Consider the following 17,078-nt stretch of genomic DNA (forward strand, 5'->3'; position numbering starts at 1 on the left):
GTACGTTACCAGCATGATAGCTTGAGCATATAATTTACAATATTGCCCTTGAATGTCCTCATCGTCACAAACACCGTTCCTGATGCGTCAGAGGTGAGCCACACACTCATTCCATCCTGGTCTAGGTTTATGTTGTTTAGACTTTCTGTTACAGAATGGTATAACTGCAGTTTTACTTCAACTTCTGTCTCAAGAAAAACAAACAAAACGAAAGAAAACCAGCCAACCATACTCATCGCTGACTTCAGTCCAGAGAATATGATTGGAAAATGACAGAAGTTTTTCAATAAACAGAACAAATCTGACAAAACCTCTCAGAATCCTGATACAGGATTTTTGCGTATAAAAAAATTGTCATTCCAGTTTAAAGTAAAATCCCCAGTATCTAATGATGCTGGCAGACACAAACTGTATTTTTCTTCAAAAGCACAGCACAAATAGTCCAGTTATGAAGAAAAAAAAAGAATCAAGAGGTTGAAGGTTTTTTTCCTTCCACTTCAATGTTAAAAATAATAAAGAAAATGTGTTCTATTTCAGAGGGCCTTTATTTTGAAACAGGCCCTCTGCTGTGGCAAGGGACGCTCAAGAACGTCAGTGTCTTAATATGACTGTAGTGTACTTGGCGCTATAGAAACAAAATTGAAACTGAATTATCCTTTGGAGCTTCTCAAAATGTAGACAACACATTGTGTGAAATAGCTTAGAATGTGAACAGACGCCTGTTCACATGACAATATTTGATTGTGAAAAACTTACTTGAAAAAGGGAACTCACTTATCTTTCTTTTTCTTTACAGGTACTTTTGCTAAAAAAATAAAAAATGAAAGCTGTTAGGAATCAGGATAAAACCAAGGCAGCTTTGCTTCGCAAATATCAACTTGTGAAGGAGGATAATGAGCCAAGAAGGGTGAGCGGGTTTTTATTCCTAACCTCCCTGTAAACTCACTTTACTGACGTCAATTTTATCACGATGATGATGATGTTGGTGGTCGTAATGGTTATGATGAAGATGATGATGATGCGGTGGTTGCAGGTGACTCCGTCGGTCTTCACCCAGGAGATCTTACAGTCGACAGAGGAGCTTCACAGAAACACCAGTGAGGTTCGCCCGCCTCGGATCCTGGAGTGGCTGGACGGCGGCAGCCACAAAGTAAATACTAGTTCCTAACCATGTCAGATCTCTGTTGGAACGGCAGCAGATGCTGCAAAGAACTGGAACGACACCAAGGAACATTAACTTCAATCTCAAAGGGCTGCATGACGCCCAGGTCTGCTTCTTACACACCAGCTGCAATGTAAAGTATACTCTGTGTGTGTGTGTACGTGTGTGTGTGTGTGTGTGTGTGTGTGTGTGTGTGTGTGTGTGTGTGTGTGTGTGTGTCTCCAGGATCAGCCACTCTTCCAGCCTTATCCCTCTGAGTTGATCTTCCAGAACTTCCGTCCTGCTCAGACCTACATGACCCCAGTGGTCCTCCTCAACACTGACAAGGTGTGTGACTACATATGAGTCATGAGAGGCGAAAAAGGTCTTTAAGAAAAAAAAAAGCTTGGAGGAAGAATAGCAAAAACAATCCAATTCTTAAAAAGGTCTTCAACTCAGAAGGAGAACTGGAAGCTACACCGTACTATGATTGGGGTTTGTGTCTTTTGTGAAGGTTCTACGGCGAGTGAAGCTGGAAGAGCAGGACTCCGAGTATTTCCACGTGGATTTGCCCAAAGAGGGAAACAAGGTTGCACCAGGACTGTCTGTCACCTTCACGGTCTGCTTCACCCCTCAGGAGAACAAGGTACAGCAGGAATCACTTTCACTCGATGTGACACAAGTGATGTACTGTATAGTTCCCAACAAGAGTCAATTAAATTGACTCTTGTTTCTGCATTTTTGCATCCACTGCAAAAACTTTAATTTCATCAAGTTGTGAGGTTTGTTCTTTCTTCGTGCTCCACATCTTTTAAAAAAAGGGGTGGTCTTGTATTAGACAGTGCTCTTCTATTGGGAACTATATGGTATTTCTCTCCTCCTCTTCCAGGACTACCACCATAGTCTGGTCTTTGTAACAGAGAGGGAACGTTTTGAGGTTCCAGTCCGTGCTGTAGGCCCACGCGCCATCCTCGACTTCCGAGACAGAATCGACCTCCCTGTCTGTCCCGTGAAAGGGTCCACAGAGAAAACCCACCTGGTCCGCAACGTAGGAAAGAGCGCCGCCAGGTTCCAGTTACACACCAAGAGGTACGAACCCAACCCATTCTGGCTTCTTCTCTGTCTCTGAGTCATAGTGACACAAACTCAACCTCTTCAGACTTCTGACTCAGTCCTTCCTGATTCTAGGCCGTTCTCAGTGACGCCCACCTGTGGGAACCTTGATGTGGGTGAGTTCATGCAGGTGACGGTGGCGTTTCAGCCCACGACCCCCGGAGACCACCAGGAGGACCTGCTTCTCCACTACCACACTGGTGAGAGCAATCACGTCTTCTCAACACAACAGATCATCAAGCCATCTCCATGGTTCTTAGTGACTTTTCAGGATTTTCTGTCCTTTTTGACGATACTTCTTACAATGTACATGTTATGCTAAACGACTAAAGTACAATGCGCTACATCAGGGGTGTCAAACTAAAGAGTAGCGGACACAACAACACTGAGACCAGAGCTGAGAAATCACTGATGCTGCCATGAAGATTGCACACTAGCATTAGTCTCATAGCCATGCTGTCAGGGGGAGTTTGTAAATACACCCACAATGCAATAGCTCTTTGGACTTTTCTGTAGTATTTCTATGGTTTTGTGAAAAAAATGTGTACTTCACACCACAACAAAATAAAATGTTAAAGTTTAAATTCAAAGGTTATTACGGCACTATTATTCCAGTCCGGCCCACTAGAGATGGAATTGGCGCTGCATGTGACCCCTGAAGTTAAATAAGTTTGACTCCACTGCTCCATATGATTCATGCTCGGTTATGATTACCTTTGCCAATGAACGTTGGCCCGAGAAGGTTCTGTTTACGTCTGCGTGTATTTATTTATTGGTTTGTACGTATGTATGTACCGTATGGTTCCCAATAGAAGGGCAGTGGCGAGTGCAAGCCACTGCGTGTCTATCGGGAACATGTGAACGGAGGTTGAAACATTTAGTAATATCATATTTTATCAAGTAGAGAGGTTTGTCTTTTCCTCACGCGCTCCACATCTTTGAAAAGGGGTGTTTTCTATTCGGCGGTGCTCTTCTATTGGGAACTATACGGTATGTATGTATTTGACCAACTTTTCGCAAAAACTAGTCACCCGAATTGCATAAATTTTTTTGGGATGATTTTTCATCATCCAAGGACCAGTTGATTTTGGGATGTTAACAGCTAACCATTTCTGAATAAATTCAAAAAAACTGAAAAAAATGTCTCATCCAAAGCGGATGAGAGAGGCACCTCAAGGAGGAGATCATAGGAGATCGGTGTCTGTTGACATGGACGTGGCTTTCACTAAAACTATTCACGTGAATTGCATGAAACTTTCAGGGATGGTTTGTCTTTATCCAAGGATAGTCCCATTAAATATTGAGAGTGATTGGGTCAAAGGTCAAGATCTAATGACTGGGAGGAACTCGAAAACCCGCAATATTACGCAGACGCAGCTGCGGCCTGCTCAGCTCACTCCGACCACGTCCTCGCGGGACCCGCTGGTTCCTGCGGAGGTCGCCCCAAGCTCGCCTGACACTGAGGCACTCAAGCTTGAGTTGCTGGCTTCGCTGAGGAAAGATATTGCCGATATATTTAAGAAAGAGCTTAAGGATACTCTCGGGGATGTTTTAGCTAACATTCAACTCGACCTGCAGGCGGTGAAGACACAACTGGCGAAAGACAGGGCTGATACCGATGCTGCCATCTCCGAGCTCAAGGGGACAGTCGGCGGGATGGAGCAGGCACTCACTGAATGCTCCGATGATATCACCGAGATGAAGTCCACTATTAAGTCCCTCACAGCCAATGTCGCCAAGCTGGAGAATAAATGTGAGGACTTGGAGTCCAGATCACGGCGTAACAACGTCAGGATTGTAGGAGTACCGGAGGGTCCCGACACCAGCACCACCACTGTTGTAGCCGCCTTACTGAAGGAAGCGTTCGGTCTGGATAAGGAGCCGCTATTGGATCGTACCCACCGGACCCTCCAGCCGAAACCCAAGCCTGGTGATCGTCCGCGGGCCATTGTGTGCAGGTTCCATTATCATGGTGACTGTGTGGACATTTTGCGCCGCGCCAGAGAACTTCAGCGGATTAAAGCTGGAGACCTGACCATCTCCGTCTTCCCTGACCACACTGCTAGGATAGCTCGGGCTCGAGCTGCATTTAACGAGGTCAAACGTCAACTCCGGGGCATTGACGGTGCTCGGTATGGTCTTTTTCATCCAGCGCGACTCCGCATCACTTACAATGGTGTTGAGAAGGACTTCATCTCAGCGGAGGAAGCCAGTGACTATGTTAAAAAAATTATTCCTGGGTGAGTTCTGGTAGCTGAACTACATTATGGGCTCACTTGCCTTAAAGGGGACATATCATGCTAAATCCACTTTTTTAGCCCTTAAATGCATTTTGTTGTATATTTAGAGTGTTTAGAAGTACAGAAAAGTTCAAAGTAGTCTCTTCAGGTGCTCCGTTGATATCTTTATATTCTGTTTTGGTCATATTTTGCGATCGGTTTCGATTTTTCTATTCTCTATTACGTTTTTTGAACAATGACGTCACAGTATTCTCAGCGGAACTGCCAAATTAGGACATCGACATTTCGAGCAATCCGCCATTTTTGTTTCTCGCTGCGATTTTGTAGTCCAACCGAAGTTACGAGAGGATAAGTCGAAATGTTCGGTTGTTGGATGTAGTAACCCACAAGCTTCGTTACACCGTCTCCCAGCATCAGAACCTTTTCGAAGTGCCTGGTTGAGTTTTATTTTTCACAGAAATGTACCCACATCTGTGGGTAAGGTCATTTTTGTGTGCGCGAATCACTTTAAGGATGACTGCTTCAGCAACCTCCACCAGTATAAAGAAGGATTTGCCGAAAGACTTGGTCTGATTGAGCGGTCAGTTCCTTCTATCTATGGAGACGACGAACAGAGCACTTCGGTAAGCTGTATATAACGCTACAAAGTGTGATGATAAGATGTCCCTGTCATTGTTTTGTTAGCATTAGCAGTTGCACCGTCTTCATATGTTAACGCTGTGTGCTCGTTTTAGATTATAATGTAACTTCTGTGTTAAATAGTCGTTGTAATACAGGCAGTATTGTAGTAGTGGGCATGGATGGAGAAGTTAGTGTAAATATAGTAACACACCATTGCGTTACATCCATATGAAGACGTTGTTCTGTAGGTGCATCATCGTCATTTTCATCTCGCTCCGCCGGGTCCGACTCTGGCTCCAACATGTATGGCTGGATGGACAAATCTTCCGTTGTTGACATTTTGTAAATAATGTGTGAATATAAAGTTTCTGCGCCGCTAGATAATTGTATCTGTTCTATCAAACTACAAAGATGGCCGAACAGGGTGACGTTGAACCGAGTGTCACCTCTGCAACCTGGAGAGGAGGAGGGGTATGAAGTGTCTCATTTGCATTTGAAGAGACCGCCCCAAAACGAGTTGCTCTCAGAAGCGCATCAGAAAAGGGGTTGAAAAGGGGCCTGTGGAGCTATAATAATGAGGAATTCAGACCCAAGCATTGCAGTTTCGCGTTGTATAGACCACAACTGTATGATTTATATGTAAAAAGGAAGGATTTAAAAGCATGATATGTCTCCTTTAATAGTTTGTTCGAGCAGCATTTAATCTGTTTTGTTTTCTACTGCACTCACTAAATTAGTGTCATTGTTATTTAGTTTTGTTTAATGTGTGTATATGTGTGTATATATGTGTATATATATATATATATATATATATATATGTATGTATGTGTGTATGTATATATATATATATATATGCTGTTGTTAAATAAGAAGGTTATACTATTTTGTATCATGTTTCATTTTATGCTATTTGCATTTTTCTGAACATGACATGGCCTGTTCTCATGTCTTTAAATTATATTATTTATTTCCCTTTTTATTTTATTTTCTTTGCCTGTGTGTGTTTGGGTTCTTTGCTGCTTACATATATGTGATGTGGGGAAATATATTTAAGTTTATCTTTGTTGTTTTCTCATATTATTCTCATTTGAATCTTTCCATATTTTATTATTTATATTATTATAATACTTAATTATTGTGCGCATATTGTTATACAGTTTTGAAGTCGGTGGGAGTTTCCCACCTTTAGCCTTTTTCTCTTTGTATTTTTTTTTTGTTAGCTCAGCTCAGTCTCTGGGTCGTTCCATATTCTTGTGGACGACTCTTGGATGTTGCAGGAAACACTGCTGTCCCCTTTGTTCTGTGGTTATATGGGGACTTTGGGTGTGTTTGTGTGTAGGGGTATACTGTGGGGAGGGCACCCCACCTTGGCTCTTCATGATTATTTACATTTTTGTTTTCATTTATTTAAATGGTCAACGGCAACATAGATCACAGCACTGTTGGGTCAGGCACCTCTCTTAGATTCTTCAGCTGGAATATCAAGGGTATGGGCAATCCTGTTAAGAGATCTAAGGTTTTTACACATTTGAAATGTTTACACTCAGATTTAGTATTTTTACAAGAGACCCATCTTCGCATTAAAGATCACCGTCGGCTACATTGCCCATGGGTAGGCCAGGTTTTTCATTCCAACTTTAACTCAAAAGCGAGAGGAATCGCCATTTTAATTAACAAAAGAGTTCAGTTTTCATCCACTGACGTTATCGCTGATAGGAATGGCAGATACCTTATAGATGCTGGAACCCTAATGGGGAAAAAGGTTTTGTTGGTGAATGTTTATGCCCCAAACTTTGATGATGTGGAATTTGCAAATAGATTGTTGAGTAATATCCCATTTATGAATACCCATATGCTGATACTTGGAGGAGATTTCAATTGTGTGTTTGACCCGACCTTGGATCGGTCAAATCCTCGCAATCGGAATCGATCTGCTATGTCTAAAGTGTTTTCTGATTTTGTAAAACAGAATGGTCTTGTGGATCCTTGGAGATCTCGTAATCCCTCTGGTAGGAAATTTTCTTTTTTCTCTCAGGTTCATCATTCATATTCTAGGATTGATTATTTTTTTATTGACAGTAGGCTTAATTCAAGTGTTAAATCCTCTGATTATTTAGGTATTGTTATATCCGACCATTCACCTTTATTATTAGATATTCAAATGTCTACCCATAAACGCAGCCTTCCACATTAGAGATTTAATTCTCTTCTCTTGTCTGATAAAGAATTTTGCAGTCGCATTTCAAATTCTATTGATGAGTTTTTGTCTTTTAACCGAAATGAATCAACTTCATATTCGTTGTTATGGGAGACACTCAAATGTTACCTGAGAGGCCAAATTATTTCTTACTCTGCTGTTTTGAACAAAAGGATTAATACTAGACTTAATGAACTCACATCAGCAATTAGTAACCTGGATTTAAGGTATTCTCTGAACCCTTCTCCTGAACTATTTAAGCAGCGTTTTGATTTGCAAGCAGAATTTGATCGAATTTCAACCACAGAGGCTGAACGTTTGTTGTTACGCAGTCGTAGCTCGTACTATGAACATGGCGACAAAGCCAGTCGTTTACTAGCTCACCAGTTGCAGCGACAGGCAGCCTCCCGTTTGATTCCGAGTATTAAGGACTCACATGGTAATACCATCACAGATTCCATGGAAATCAATGCTACTTGTAAATCGTTTTACGCTTCATTATATAAATCTGAATTCCCTAAAGACAAAACTAAAATGAACAAATTTCTGGTGAATCTTTTAAATCCTGTCATTGATACTCATATCACTGAGCAACTGGACTCTCCACTCTCCCTTGAGGAAATATTAAAAGCAATCAAAGCCATACAGTCATCCAAAGCCCCAGGCCCCGACGGGTTTCCTATTGAATTCTATAAAAAATTTATTGATAAACTTGCTCCACTTCTATTATCTGTATTTAATGAATCCTTTGATATTGGTTCCTTACCACCAACCATGACACAAGCTACCATTGCTCTTCTTTTAAAGACTAGTAAGGATCCAACCTCCTGTGGCTCTTACAGACCTTTATCGCTGCTCAATGTAGACGTTAAGGTGTTGGCTAAAGTCATTGCATTCCGTTTAGAGAATGTGCTTCCGCACATAATATCTGAGGAGCAGAATGGTTTTATTAAGGGACGTCAGTTGTTTTTCAATACACGTACACTTTTCAACATAATTTACTCAAAACATTCATCTGAATTTCCTGAATTGGTGATCTCTTTGGATGCTGAAAAGGCGTTTGATAGGGTTGAGTGGGAGTACCTGTTTGCAGTCTTGAAGAAATTTGGATTTGGTGATATATTTATTTCCTGGATTCGTCTCCTTTATTCATCTCCCAAAGCCTGTGTTCATACCAACGATGTCTATTCAGATTATTTTACTCTTGAACGTGGAAGTCGCCAAGGATGTCCTTTGTCTCCTTTGCTATTTGCCATCGCTATCGAGCCACTCTCTATTTCATTAAGATCTTCCCCATTGTTTAAAGGAATCATCCGTAATGGAATTGAACATAAATTATCACTGTATGCGGATGACTTATTATTATATGTAACTGATCCCACGCTTTCGATCCCTGCTGTTTTGGATATTCTGGAGAACTTCAGCACCTTCTCAGGTTATAGATTGAATTTAAGTAAAAGTGAGTGCTTTCCCATTAATTCTACTGCATGTCTTCTTCAACAGTCGGACTTACCTTTTCAACTCAATCCTTCAGGGTTTAAATATCTGGGTATAAATGTGACCCGTTCACTATCTAGCCTTTTCTCAGCTAATTTCACTCCCCTTATCTCAAAGATCACATCTGATATTCAGAGATGGGGTAACCTCCCCCTCTCATTAATCGGCAAGATTAATGTGGTGAAGATGAATATTTTGCCGAAATTGTTATTTTTGTTTCAGTCAATTCCTCTTTTTCTGCCAATACATTTTTTTAATTCACTGGATAAGATAGTTAGTTCTTTTATTTGGGGTGGGAAACCACCTAGGGTTCGTAGAACTTTACTGCAGAGATGTAGACTAAGTGGAGGACTGGCACTACCTAATTTTCTGGCCTATTATTGGGCTTCTCATATCTCTAAACTTTGCCACTGGTTAAAATCTCCCGGTCTCTCCTGGTGTAATTTGGAACTATCTTCCTGTAGGGGTTCTTCTATTCCCGCTTTAATTTATTCCTCGCTTCCTATAAAACCCTCTCTATACACTGATAACCAAGTGGTTCTTAATACATTAAAGATCTGGTATCAATTTAGGCGGCACTTTAAATTTATAGCTACATCTTCCTCTGGTCCACTAAAAAACAATCACTTATTCCCTCCTTCGCTTTCAGATCCGACATTTACAGTGTGGCATGATAAGGGTATTACACAGTTAAAACATTTGTATGTTGATGGGATTTTTGATAGTTTTGTCAATCTTTCATCTCGCTACTCCCTACCTAATATTCATCTGTTTCGCTATTTTCAAGCCCGCAATTTTGTTTCTAAATGTTTTTCTGATTTCCCCTCTTTACCTCCGGATCACCAGTGGGAAACCATGCTTTCATTTGTTCCTAATCAAAGAGGAATTATTTCAAAGTTGTACAGTATTATTTTGGATTTGAACAACCATTCTACTGACAAACTTAAAGGTACATGGGAAAAAGAGTTAGGAATACAAATACAGGAGGAATCCTGGCAACAGGCAATAGAGAGGATACGATCTTCCACCTCTTGTGCTCGGCTTGGACTTATCCAATTTAAGGTGCTACACAGGGTGCATTTCTCCAAGTCTAAAATATCTGAAATGTATTCAGAAGTGGAAGACAAGTGTGATAAATGCCATGGCTCTCCTTCTCACCTCAGTCACATGTTTTTTCTTTGTCCTGACCTAAGGGCTTTCTGGGCAGGTTATTTTTCTATTTTGTCTGCTGTGCTTGGGTTAAATCTCCAACCTTGTCCGCTGATTGCGGTGTTTGGGATTCCTGACTCTTCACTTACACTTAATTCAATGCAAAAAGGCATAATAGCTTTTACATCTTTACTGGCAAGACGTTCCTTATTGTTGCATTGGAAATCTGCTAAGTATCCTTCCGTCTCCCAGTGGCTCAAGGATGTTATGTTTTTTTTAAAGCTTGAAAAAATAAAATATACGTTGGGTGGGAGTACGGGGAAATTTTTCCAAAAATGGCAACCATTTATCTCCTATTTCACAGACTTACAAGTATTGCCCAGCTGATACCCAAACTGTATGTGCCTGTTATAGCTTTCCGTTATTGTGTAAATAGGTAAAATATTCAATAGGAGGTGTGTTGTTGAGCCAAGGTGGGGGGGGTGGGTGGGGGTGTTCATTGTTTGCACAGAAATCTGTAATCTAATATCATTTATTTGTTTTACTGTTTATATGACTGTTCGTGTGCACTCATGTTGTTGAAAAAGCAAAAAAAATCATTGAATTGTATTTTGTGATTAAAAATTGGTATTTTTCAATAAAAAATAATAAAAATAAAAAAAAAAAGGTCAAGATCTAGGTCAGGAATAAGTCAACATAGTACTTTTGTCATAATCGGGTCAGGACTCTGGGAACAAAACCAGAACCAGAACCAATACAGAAAATATCATTTAACTAATAAAGAGTCATGCAGACATAAAGACGGTCTGTACTGTCAGGGGGGAAAACCGAGTCGTTATCGTCTGACTCTCAACATGTCCTTCTCAGGTGAACGCGTGTACATCAGCTTGTTCGGGTCTTGTGAGGAATTCAACGTCCATCTTCCATGCGACACAGTCACCTTGAGGAAGACGTTCATCTCCATGGCCAGCATTTCCACAATGTTCATCACCAACGACAGTGACACCCCGCTGCATTACTGCTGGACCACCGGGCCAGAAGGCCTGAGCTCTCTGAGGTACACAGAAACAAAACAACTTCATTTCACTCACGCAGAAGACTCTGAAATCACATCACAATCATATTCACTTATACATCATTTCATCCATATAATAGAGTGTTCTCAGGCCATGTTTACTCCACAACGTTTCAACTGAAAACATGTCATTGTTGCATTTTAGTGTCAGAAAAGTTTCACGTTGACACGGCGACGTTCTGAAAACGAAATCAGTTTACATGTGAAGTGCAGCAACGCTGACAACGAAGCCACCCACACATCACACAGAGAACATTAGGATCGGTGTGATCATGTTGGACCACGCTTAAGAGAAATTATTTTCTGTATTTAATGTGCAGATTATGTCTCTCTCTGTTCTCTTCACCTCTTCACTCACCTTTGTGTTTTCTTCTGTCCAGGGAGAGGTCTGCGGCGCTTCACTCACACAAACCAGGCAGCCAGACTATAGAAGACCTCCTCTACCATCACGAGTTCTCGCATAACTGCATCACTGTGGAACCAGCGGTATGTTCCAGATTATTACACCCCAACTGTGCTAATTGATATAGACCATTTTTTTCCCATTAACTGATGTAACGCTAGCTAACATCCAGATTATAGAGCATCTTCTTCCCACTGTCTTCCAGATTATAGAGCATCTTCCTCTTCTAACACCCAGATTATAGAGCATCTTTCCCCTCTAACATCCAGATTATAGAGCATTTTCTTCCCACTGTCTTCCAGATTATCGAGCTTCTTCTTCCCACTGTCTTCCACATTATAGAGCATCTGCCTCCTTTAACATTCAGATTATAGTGCATTTTCCTCCTCTAACATTCAGATTATAGAGCATCTTCCTCCTCTAACATCCAGATTATAGAGCATCTTCCTCCGTTGTTTTTTTTTCCTTTCATATTGTTCCACATGAAATACTGATGATCCTTTCTCTTTTCTTGATGTGGTTCAGGGCGGACAAATACAACCCAACAGGATTGCACAGTTCAGCATCATCTTCAAGCCCGAGGAGGCCAAACTTTACCAACAAACCATCTACTGTGATGTTTCAGGTCAGTCACAACAATCAACACATGGTGTAAAGGTGAAATGTCACATTGAATTGACGGCTTTTATTTTGTAGTCAAACTCCAAATTGTGTCGTCGAGTTGTTTCTTGTCATTTTCAGCTATTGTCACAGTAAAACTGGAATCAAACAGCTAATGGAGGTGAAACCACTCAAAAGTCAAAGGGCTCATTTACACAACAAGCAATTCAAGTGAAAACTCTAAACTTTCGTTGCATTTTGAGGGTCTATTTGCACGGCAACGGCGCTTGGCGCCACTGAAAACACTCTGTTGTCATGTTGACGGGCGACAGCAGCACTTTTGCAAAACGCTTTGTATCCATGTGCACGGCAGAGACGTTGCTACTGTTCATGCTCACCACCGCTGTAGTGACTAGTAGTTCTGCACATGCTCAGTAGAGACAGTCAGAACAATGTTTCCTCTGTGGTGTCACCACTCCCAGTACATATTCACCTGGGACTTTGTAGTTTTATTTTGACAGTCACCATAATCACAGTCCAACTTGGTGGTCTATCCGCTAGAAAGTCCATGTATGAACATTATGAATGTTTACAAAAACAAACAACAGCACCCACTAGTGGCCCTACATGATAACTCTATTGTTTTTGGCGTATCGTTATCAAAACACTGCCATGTAAACACAAAACCTTTATGAAACAAAAAGGCAAAAACTACGCATTTTCACTTGAAACGCTGTCGTGTGAACAGGGCTTTAACAAAGAAAACAGTTAAAAATCGCTACAAACTGCCAAAAATGGGTAAAATCAGCCAACATAGTTAAATTAGTTAGATAAAATAGAAGGTGGAAAGGTAAAAGCAAGGTAAACTGCTAAAATGATAAAATCCACTAAAAGTCAAAAAGGTAAAGCTAAAAAATGATCTGAAAGGGTTTTAACAGCCAAACAAAAAACCACTAACAAGAAATTTGTTGGATGTAAAAGAGAAATGGGAACTAGAGATGAATTTTATTATAGAGGGTTGGAGAGGATGAGGATGAGAAAAAACCTGCGAAAAAGGACTCAAAATCACCAGCAGTCCTACATGGAAAGAATTTAATTGGAAACTAAAAATTAGGTACTTTAAAACTCCTACTACCACATCAAAATATGATAAAAACAGGTCAAATCTGTGCTGGAGGAATTGTAAACAAGTGGCAGACCCCACATATTTATGTTCAAACAGAAATACGATACATCCTGAATGTTGACTTGCCACTGGACCCACAATACTATATATTAGGTTCAATTTCAGACAGAGGGTATGGACAAAAACACAATTATTACTTATTCTTCTGTTAGTAGCAAGGAAAATGATAACTTTGTCTTGGCTTAAACCAATAACCCCCCCCCCCCCCCCCTCTGCATCAATGGAAAGAAAGGATAAATTCAGTCTATTTTATGGAGAACAGCAACAGCAAAACTCCACTGTCGAATGGGTCTGTTCTTGACTCTGTGGGCTCCGGTAATTGATTACGGTACTCTAAATGACCAAACAACTGAAAAAGAGCAACTTAAAGGGCGAACGAGCATGGGGGAAAGGAAGAGGGAGGGGGCGAGGAAAAATGGAAAGGACAAAGAAGGAGGAGGTTCTTGTACACTTGTATGTTTTACTTTACTAAATTTGTTTCTGTCCCTTCCCTTGTCTGGAGTTTTTGAGTTGTATTTTCAGAATTGCTTTGCTCCTGAACCAAAGATTATTTATCTTATTTTTCTTCTCATTTGTTTGTTTGTTTGTTTGTTTGTTTGTTTTTGTTTTTTTCAAATTTTATTTAGTCGCAATAATGCACTTTGTATTTTGTTATATGCACAACTTGAAATCGAAACTTTTGTTCCAAAAAAACATAACAACAACTACAAAAGACTAAAAAATACAGCAAAACTATTTAGACAACCTTAAGAGCTCTGTTATCTTCATTGTAGTGTTTAAACATGTTTTGCAGCTACAGATCCATTTTAGTTGGTACAAAGTTGGAATTAAAAGTTGTAAGCTTCTGATTTATTCTATCAAATTCAACCTTGTGGTATTTGTTTGTTGACATGTTTGAATCTGGACTTAGTATTTGGGCCTGTTATTTTCAGCAGTTGATGAACTGAGTAGATCAAGACTCAACAGACTGCTCTGTCGCTGCATGAAGCTTCAGCAGCTTAAATGCATAGTTTAAAATCAATACATTTAATGTTTAGACTCGGAAAAAACTTCCAGACTAAATAGTGTGTAAAATGTGTGTTGTCTGGGATTCTCCTCTCTGACTTTAATTACACCTGGCAGTGTCTGTACTCTTTGTGTCTTTGAATCTTTGCTCTCAGGTCGTCAATCGCAGCTTCCTCTCAGGATCAGAAGCGAAGGCATCGGACCTGAAATCCACCTCTACCCTAACACCAGGAACATGAAGAACGTTTACATGGGGAGTCGAGAACTTTACAAGGTCAGAAAAGCGTGTGTGTGTGTGTGTGTGTGTGTGTGTGTGTGTGTGTGTGTGTGTGTGTGTGTGGAGAGGTTATCAAGAACAGTGTGGTAATTATATTCAGTGATGACAAACATATTTTTTGTGACAAAAAACTCAAAAAAGTCCTCTCCTGGCTCTCAGGATAGCTCCGCACCCCCTCACTCCTCTTTTGCTGTGCGTGCAGGTGCAGATGACGAACGAAGGGCCGATAAAAGCCCCTTTCAGGTGGTCCGCCCCCGACACCACATTCGGCCGCTGCTTCTCCTTCCAGCCTGTAGAGGGCGTGCTTCTCCCCGAAGTCCGTCAGACTGTGGAAATCAGTTTCCACAGTCGCAGCCTGGGCTCGTTCTGCGAGGACCTGCTGCTGATGGTCACAGGGCAGCCGCAGCCTCTCGTCCTGAACTTCAGGTGAACCTGGACCGCAGGGCCCGCTGGCCCATTTGGCAACATAGTCAAATGCAAAAGGTGCTGTGGCCTCCAGGGGGCGCCACAAAATTCGGAAAATATTCACCTTCAATATTTCCATAATTAAAGTAGTTATTACTATTAACTTAAAGCTCACATTGCTTCAAATCTAAATCAATACCCAATTAATATTACTGTAAGTGATCATATTAAATAAGTCCATTTATTTATAGTTATTTTATTTTTGTGGTTTTTGTGTATAGTTATTGCATAGTGTAAGTGTAGTTTATGTAGTTATTGTGCGCAAACTGCGTGGTTATTCAAAATATTTCATGATGGCTGTATTTATAATTTTTTACTTGATTATTGTTTATTATTCATTTTGTGGCGAGGGTATTATATCGTATTTCAAAGTTTTTTGTATTTATTTGTAAATTGTTATGCATGTAAATTGGGTGACACATTATCTTACAGTTTAAAGACAATGGCAAAAATGGTCCATTTCTTTTGTAACCGTATGTAACTCTTTTTTCTTTCAGGGGTTCTGTCATCAGTCCCTCATTCCACTTTGATGTTTCTGAGATCAATTTTGGCGATGTGGCGTTCGGTGAGGCTTTCTTTTGACTTTATTTATTTATTTATTTATTTATTTATTTATTTATTTATTTGTTTATTTATTTATTTATTTATTTATTTATTTATTTATTCATTCATTTATGTGCTGTCAGATCAGTTACATATTTTCATACGCTTTGTATCAGAGGAGTCAAACACCAGGCCCGTGGGACAAAACCGGCCGGCTAGAGGCTGTAATCCGGCCATCCAAATTGAACAGAAAATTGTAAAAGATTTTAAAGAAAATGTTGACCTTAACCCAGAAACACACGACGAGCAATAAATGGCAACTTTGTTGTGAAAGGCAAAGTAGCTTTAGCTTCAATGCCATTCTGTCAGAGTGATTTCCCCAAATTTATTATGGTTTTCAACCAGGTATCATTGAAATTATCACCAATTACTGTAATGCTAAATTTATTTCATGGTGAAAAAAATCTAATGCATGCATTTTGAGTAAGTTACAGACATATAATGAGTCCTTTTCATCACGTTAGCGGCCATAATTCTCATAAATCTTAAAGTTATGCTCGTCAGAATTTGATGAATTACGCAGGTGATCATTATTTTATAGCTGATTGCTTTTAAAATGCCTCCTTTATATGTTCCACCTCTTTCCTTTGTGTAGGCTTCCCGCTGACCTTCAACTGTACTCTCTCCAACTCGTCCCATGTGCCAATGAAATTGGCCCTGCGAGTCCTGGGAGACGGACTCGGGCCGCCCAGCGTCACAGTTGCCCAGCAGGTGGCAGACAGGTCTCTGAAGAACTGGCGGGGCCACGCTGCTCAAGAACTTCACAAGCAGCCGGTCGAGTTCACCATCGGCCCCGCCGCCAGCTCTGTGGGAGCCCTGTCTGATGAGGGCATTACGGTACGATCCTGCAGAGACTCGGAGATCACAGATCAAGGATCACAGATCAGAAATCAGAAGAACACAAAACCTTTCAACAATGAAAACAGCATCAGTTACCACAAACACAAAGCTCCAACTGACCGACTAAAAATCTAAAGACACAGAGGTGTAATGTTTAGTGAGACATTTGTTAGTTTAGCAGTAAAGTGCTCACATGCGGACGCGACAACAGAGCAACCTGACTTTGATTGAAAAGGAATTACAGAGGAAAAACCCATTTGATCTTCAGTTCAGTAACTCCTGAAAACTGTAGTTTACGTCACGATGCAGCTTGACTTTTCTTCCATACAGCTTCCTGCGGCCTTCAGAGCTTTAGTGTTTTCACACAGTTTCTATCTGATGTGTCTCTCAGGTGACGCTGTGCTCCAACACTGTGGGACAATACAGACGGTCTCTGGTGGTGGATGTTGAAGGCGTCGGGGAGGAAGTCATGACTATTCCTATCAACGCCAGGTTAGACACATGCACACACAGCAACATGCACACGCTCCTCCATTGACGTGACGGTCCTGGATCAGTCACTGTGTGTGTGTATTTGTGTGATGGGCTATTCCTGTGTCAAAATGCAGTTTAATCTTCTTGTATTTGAGAAGATGCATGAAAAACATACTCGAGAATAATTTTGTG

The 17,078-nt window shown here is 40.7% G+C and overlaps 1 protein-coding gene across 1 annotated transcript in view; it reads left to right on the forward strand.

Moving 5' to 3' along the window:
- Window positions 1–994: 994 nt before the first annotated feature.
- hydin (HYDIN axonemal central pair apparatus protein) overlaps window positions 995–17,078 on the forward strand; it is a gene marked incomplete at both ends in the record, with an annotated part of 57,073 nt that continues 40,989 nt past the window's right edge. Inside the window, 13 exons of the mRNA XM_080464816.1 lie at window positions 995–1,150; window positions 1,388–1,489; window positions 1,656–1,787; window positions 2,031–2,230; window positions 2,330–2,454; window positions 10,826–11,015; window positions 11,414–11,519; window positions 11,962–12,061; window positions 14,383–14,501; window positions 14,707–14,930; window positions 15,467–15,534; window positions 16,168–16,409; window positions 16,804–16,904. Coding sequence (XP_080320942.1) covers window positions 995–1,150; window positions 1,388–1,489; window positions 1,656–1,787; window positions 2,031–2,230; window positions 2,330–2,454; window positions 10,826–11,015; window positions 11,414–11,519; window positions 11,962–12,061; window positions 14,383–14,501; window positions 14,707–14,930; window positions 15,467–15,534; window positions 16,168–16,409; window positions 16,804–16,904 — 1,865 coding nt within the window. The remainder of the gene's footprint in view (window positions 1,151–1,387; window positions 1,490–1,655; window positions 1,788–2,030; window positions 2,231–2,329; window positions 2,455–10,825; window positions 11,016–11,413; window positions 11,520–11,961; window positions 12,062–14,382; window positions 14,502–14,706; window positions 14,931–15,466; window positions 15,535–16,167; window positions 16,410–16,803; window positions 16,905–17,078) is intronic.

This window comes from Lipophrys pholis (assembly GCF_963383615.2).
Source record: "Lipophrys pholis genome assembly, chromosome: 1".
NCBI lineage: Eukaryota > Metazoa > Chordata > Actinopteri > Blenniiformes > Blenniidae > Lipophrys > Lipophrys pholis.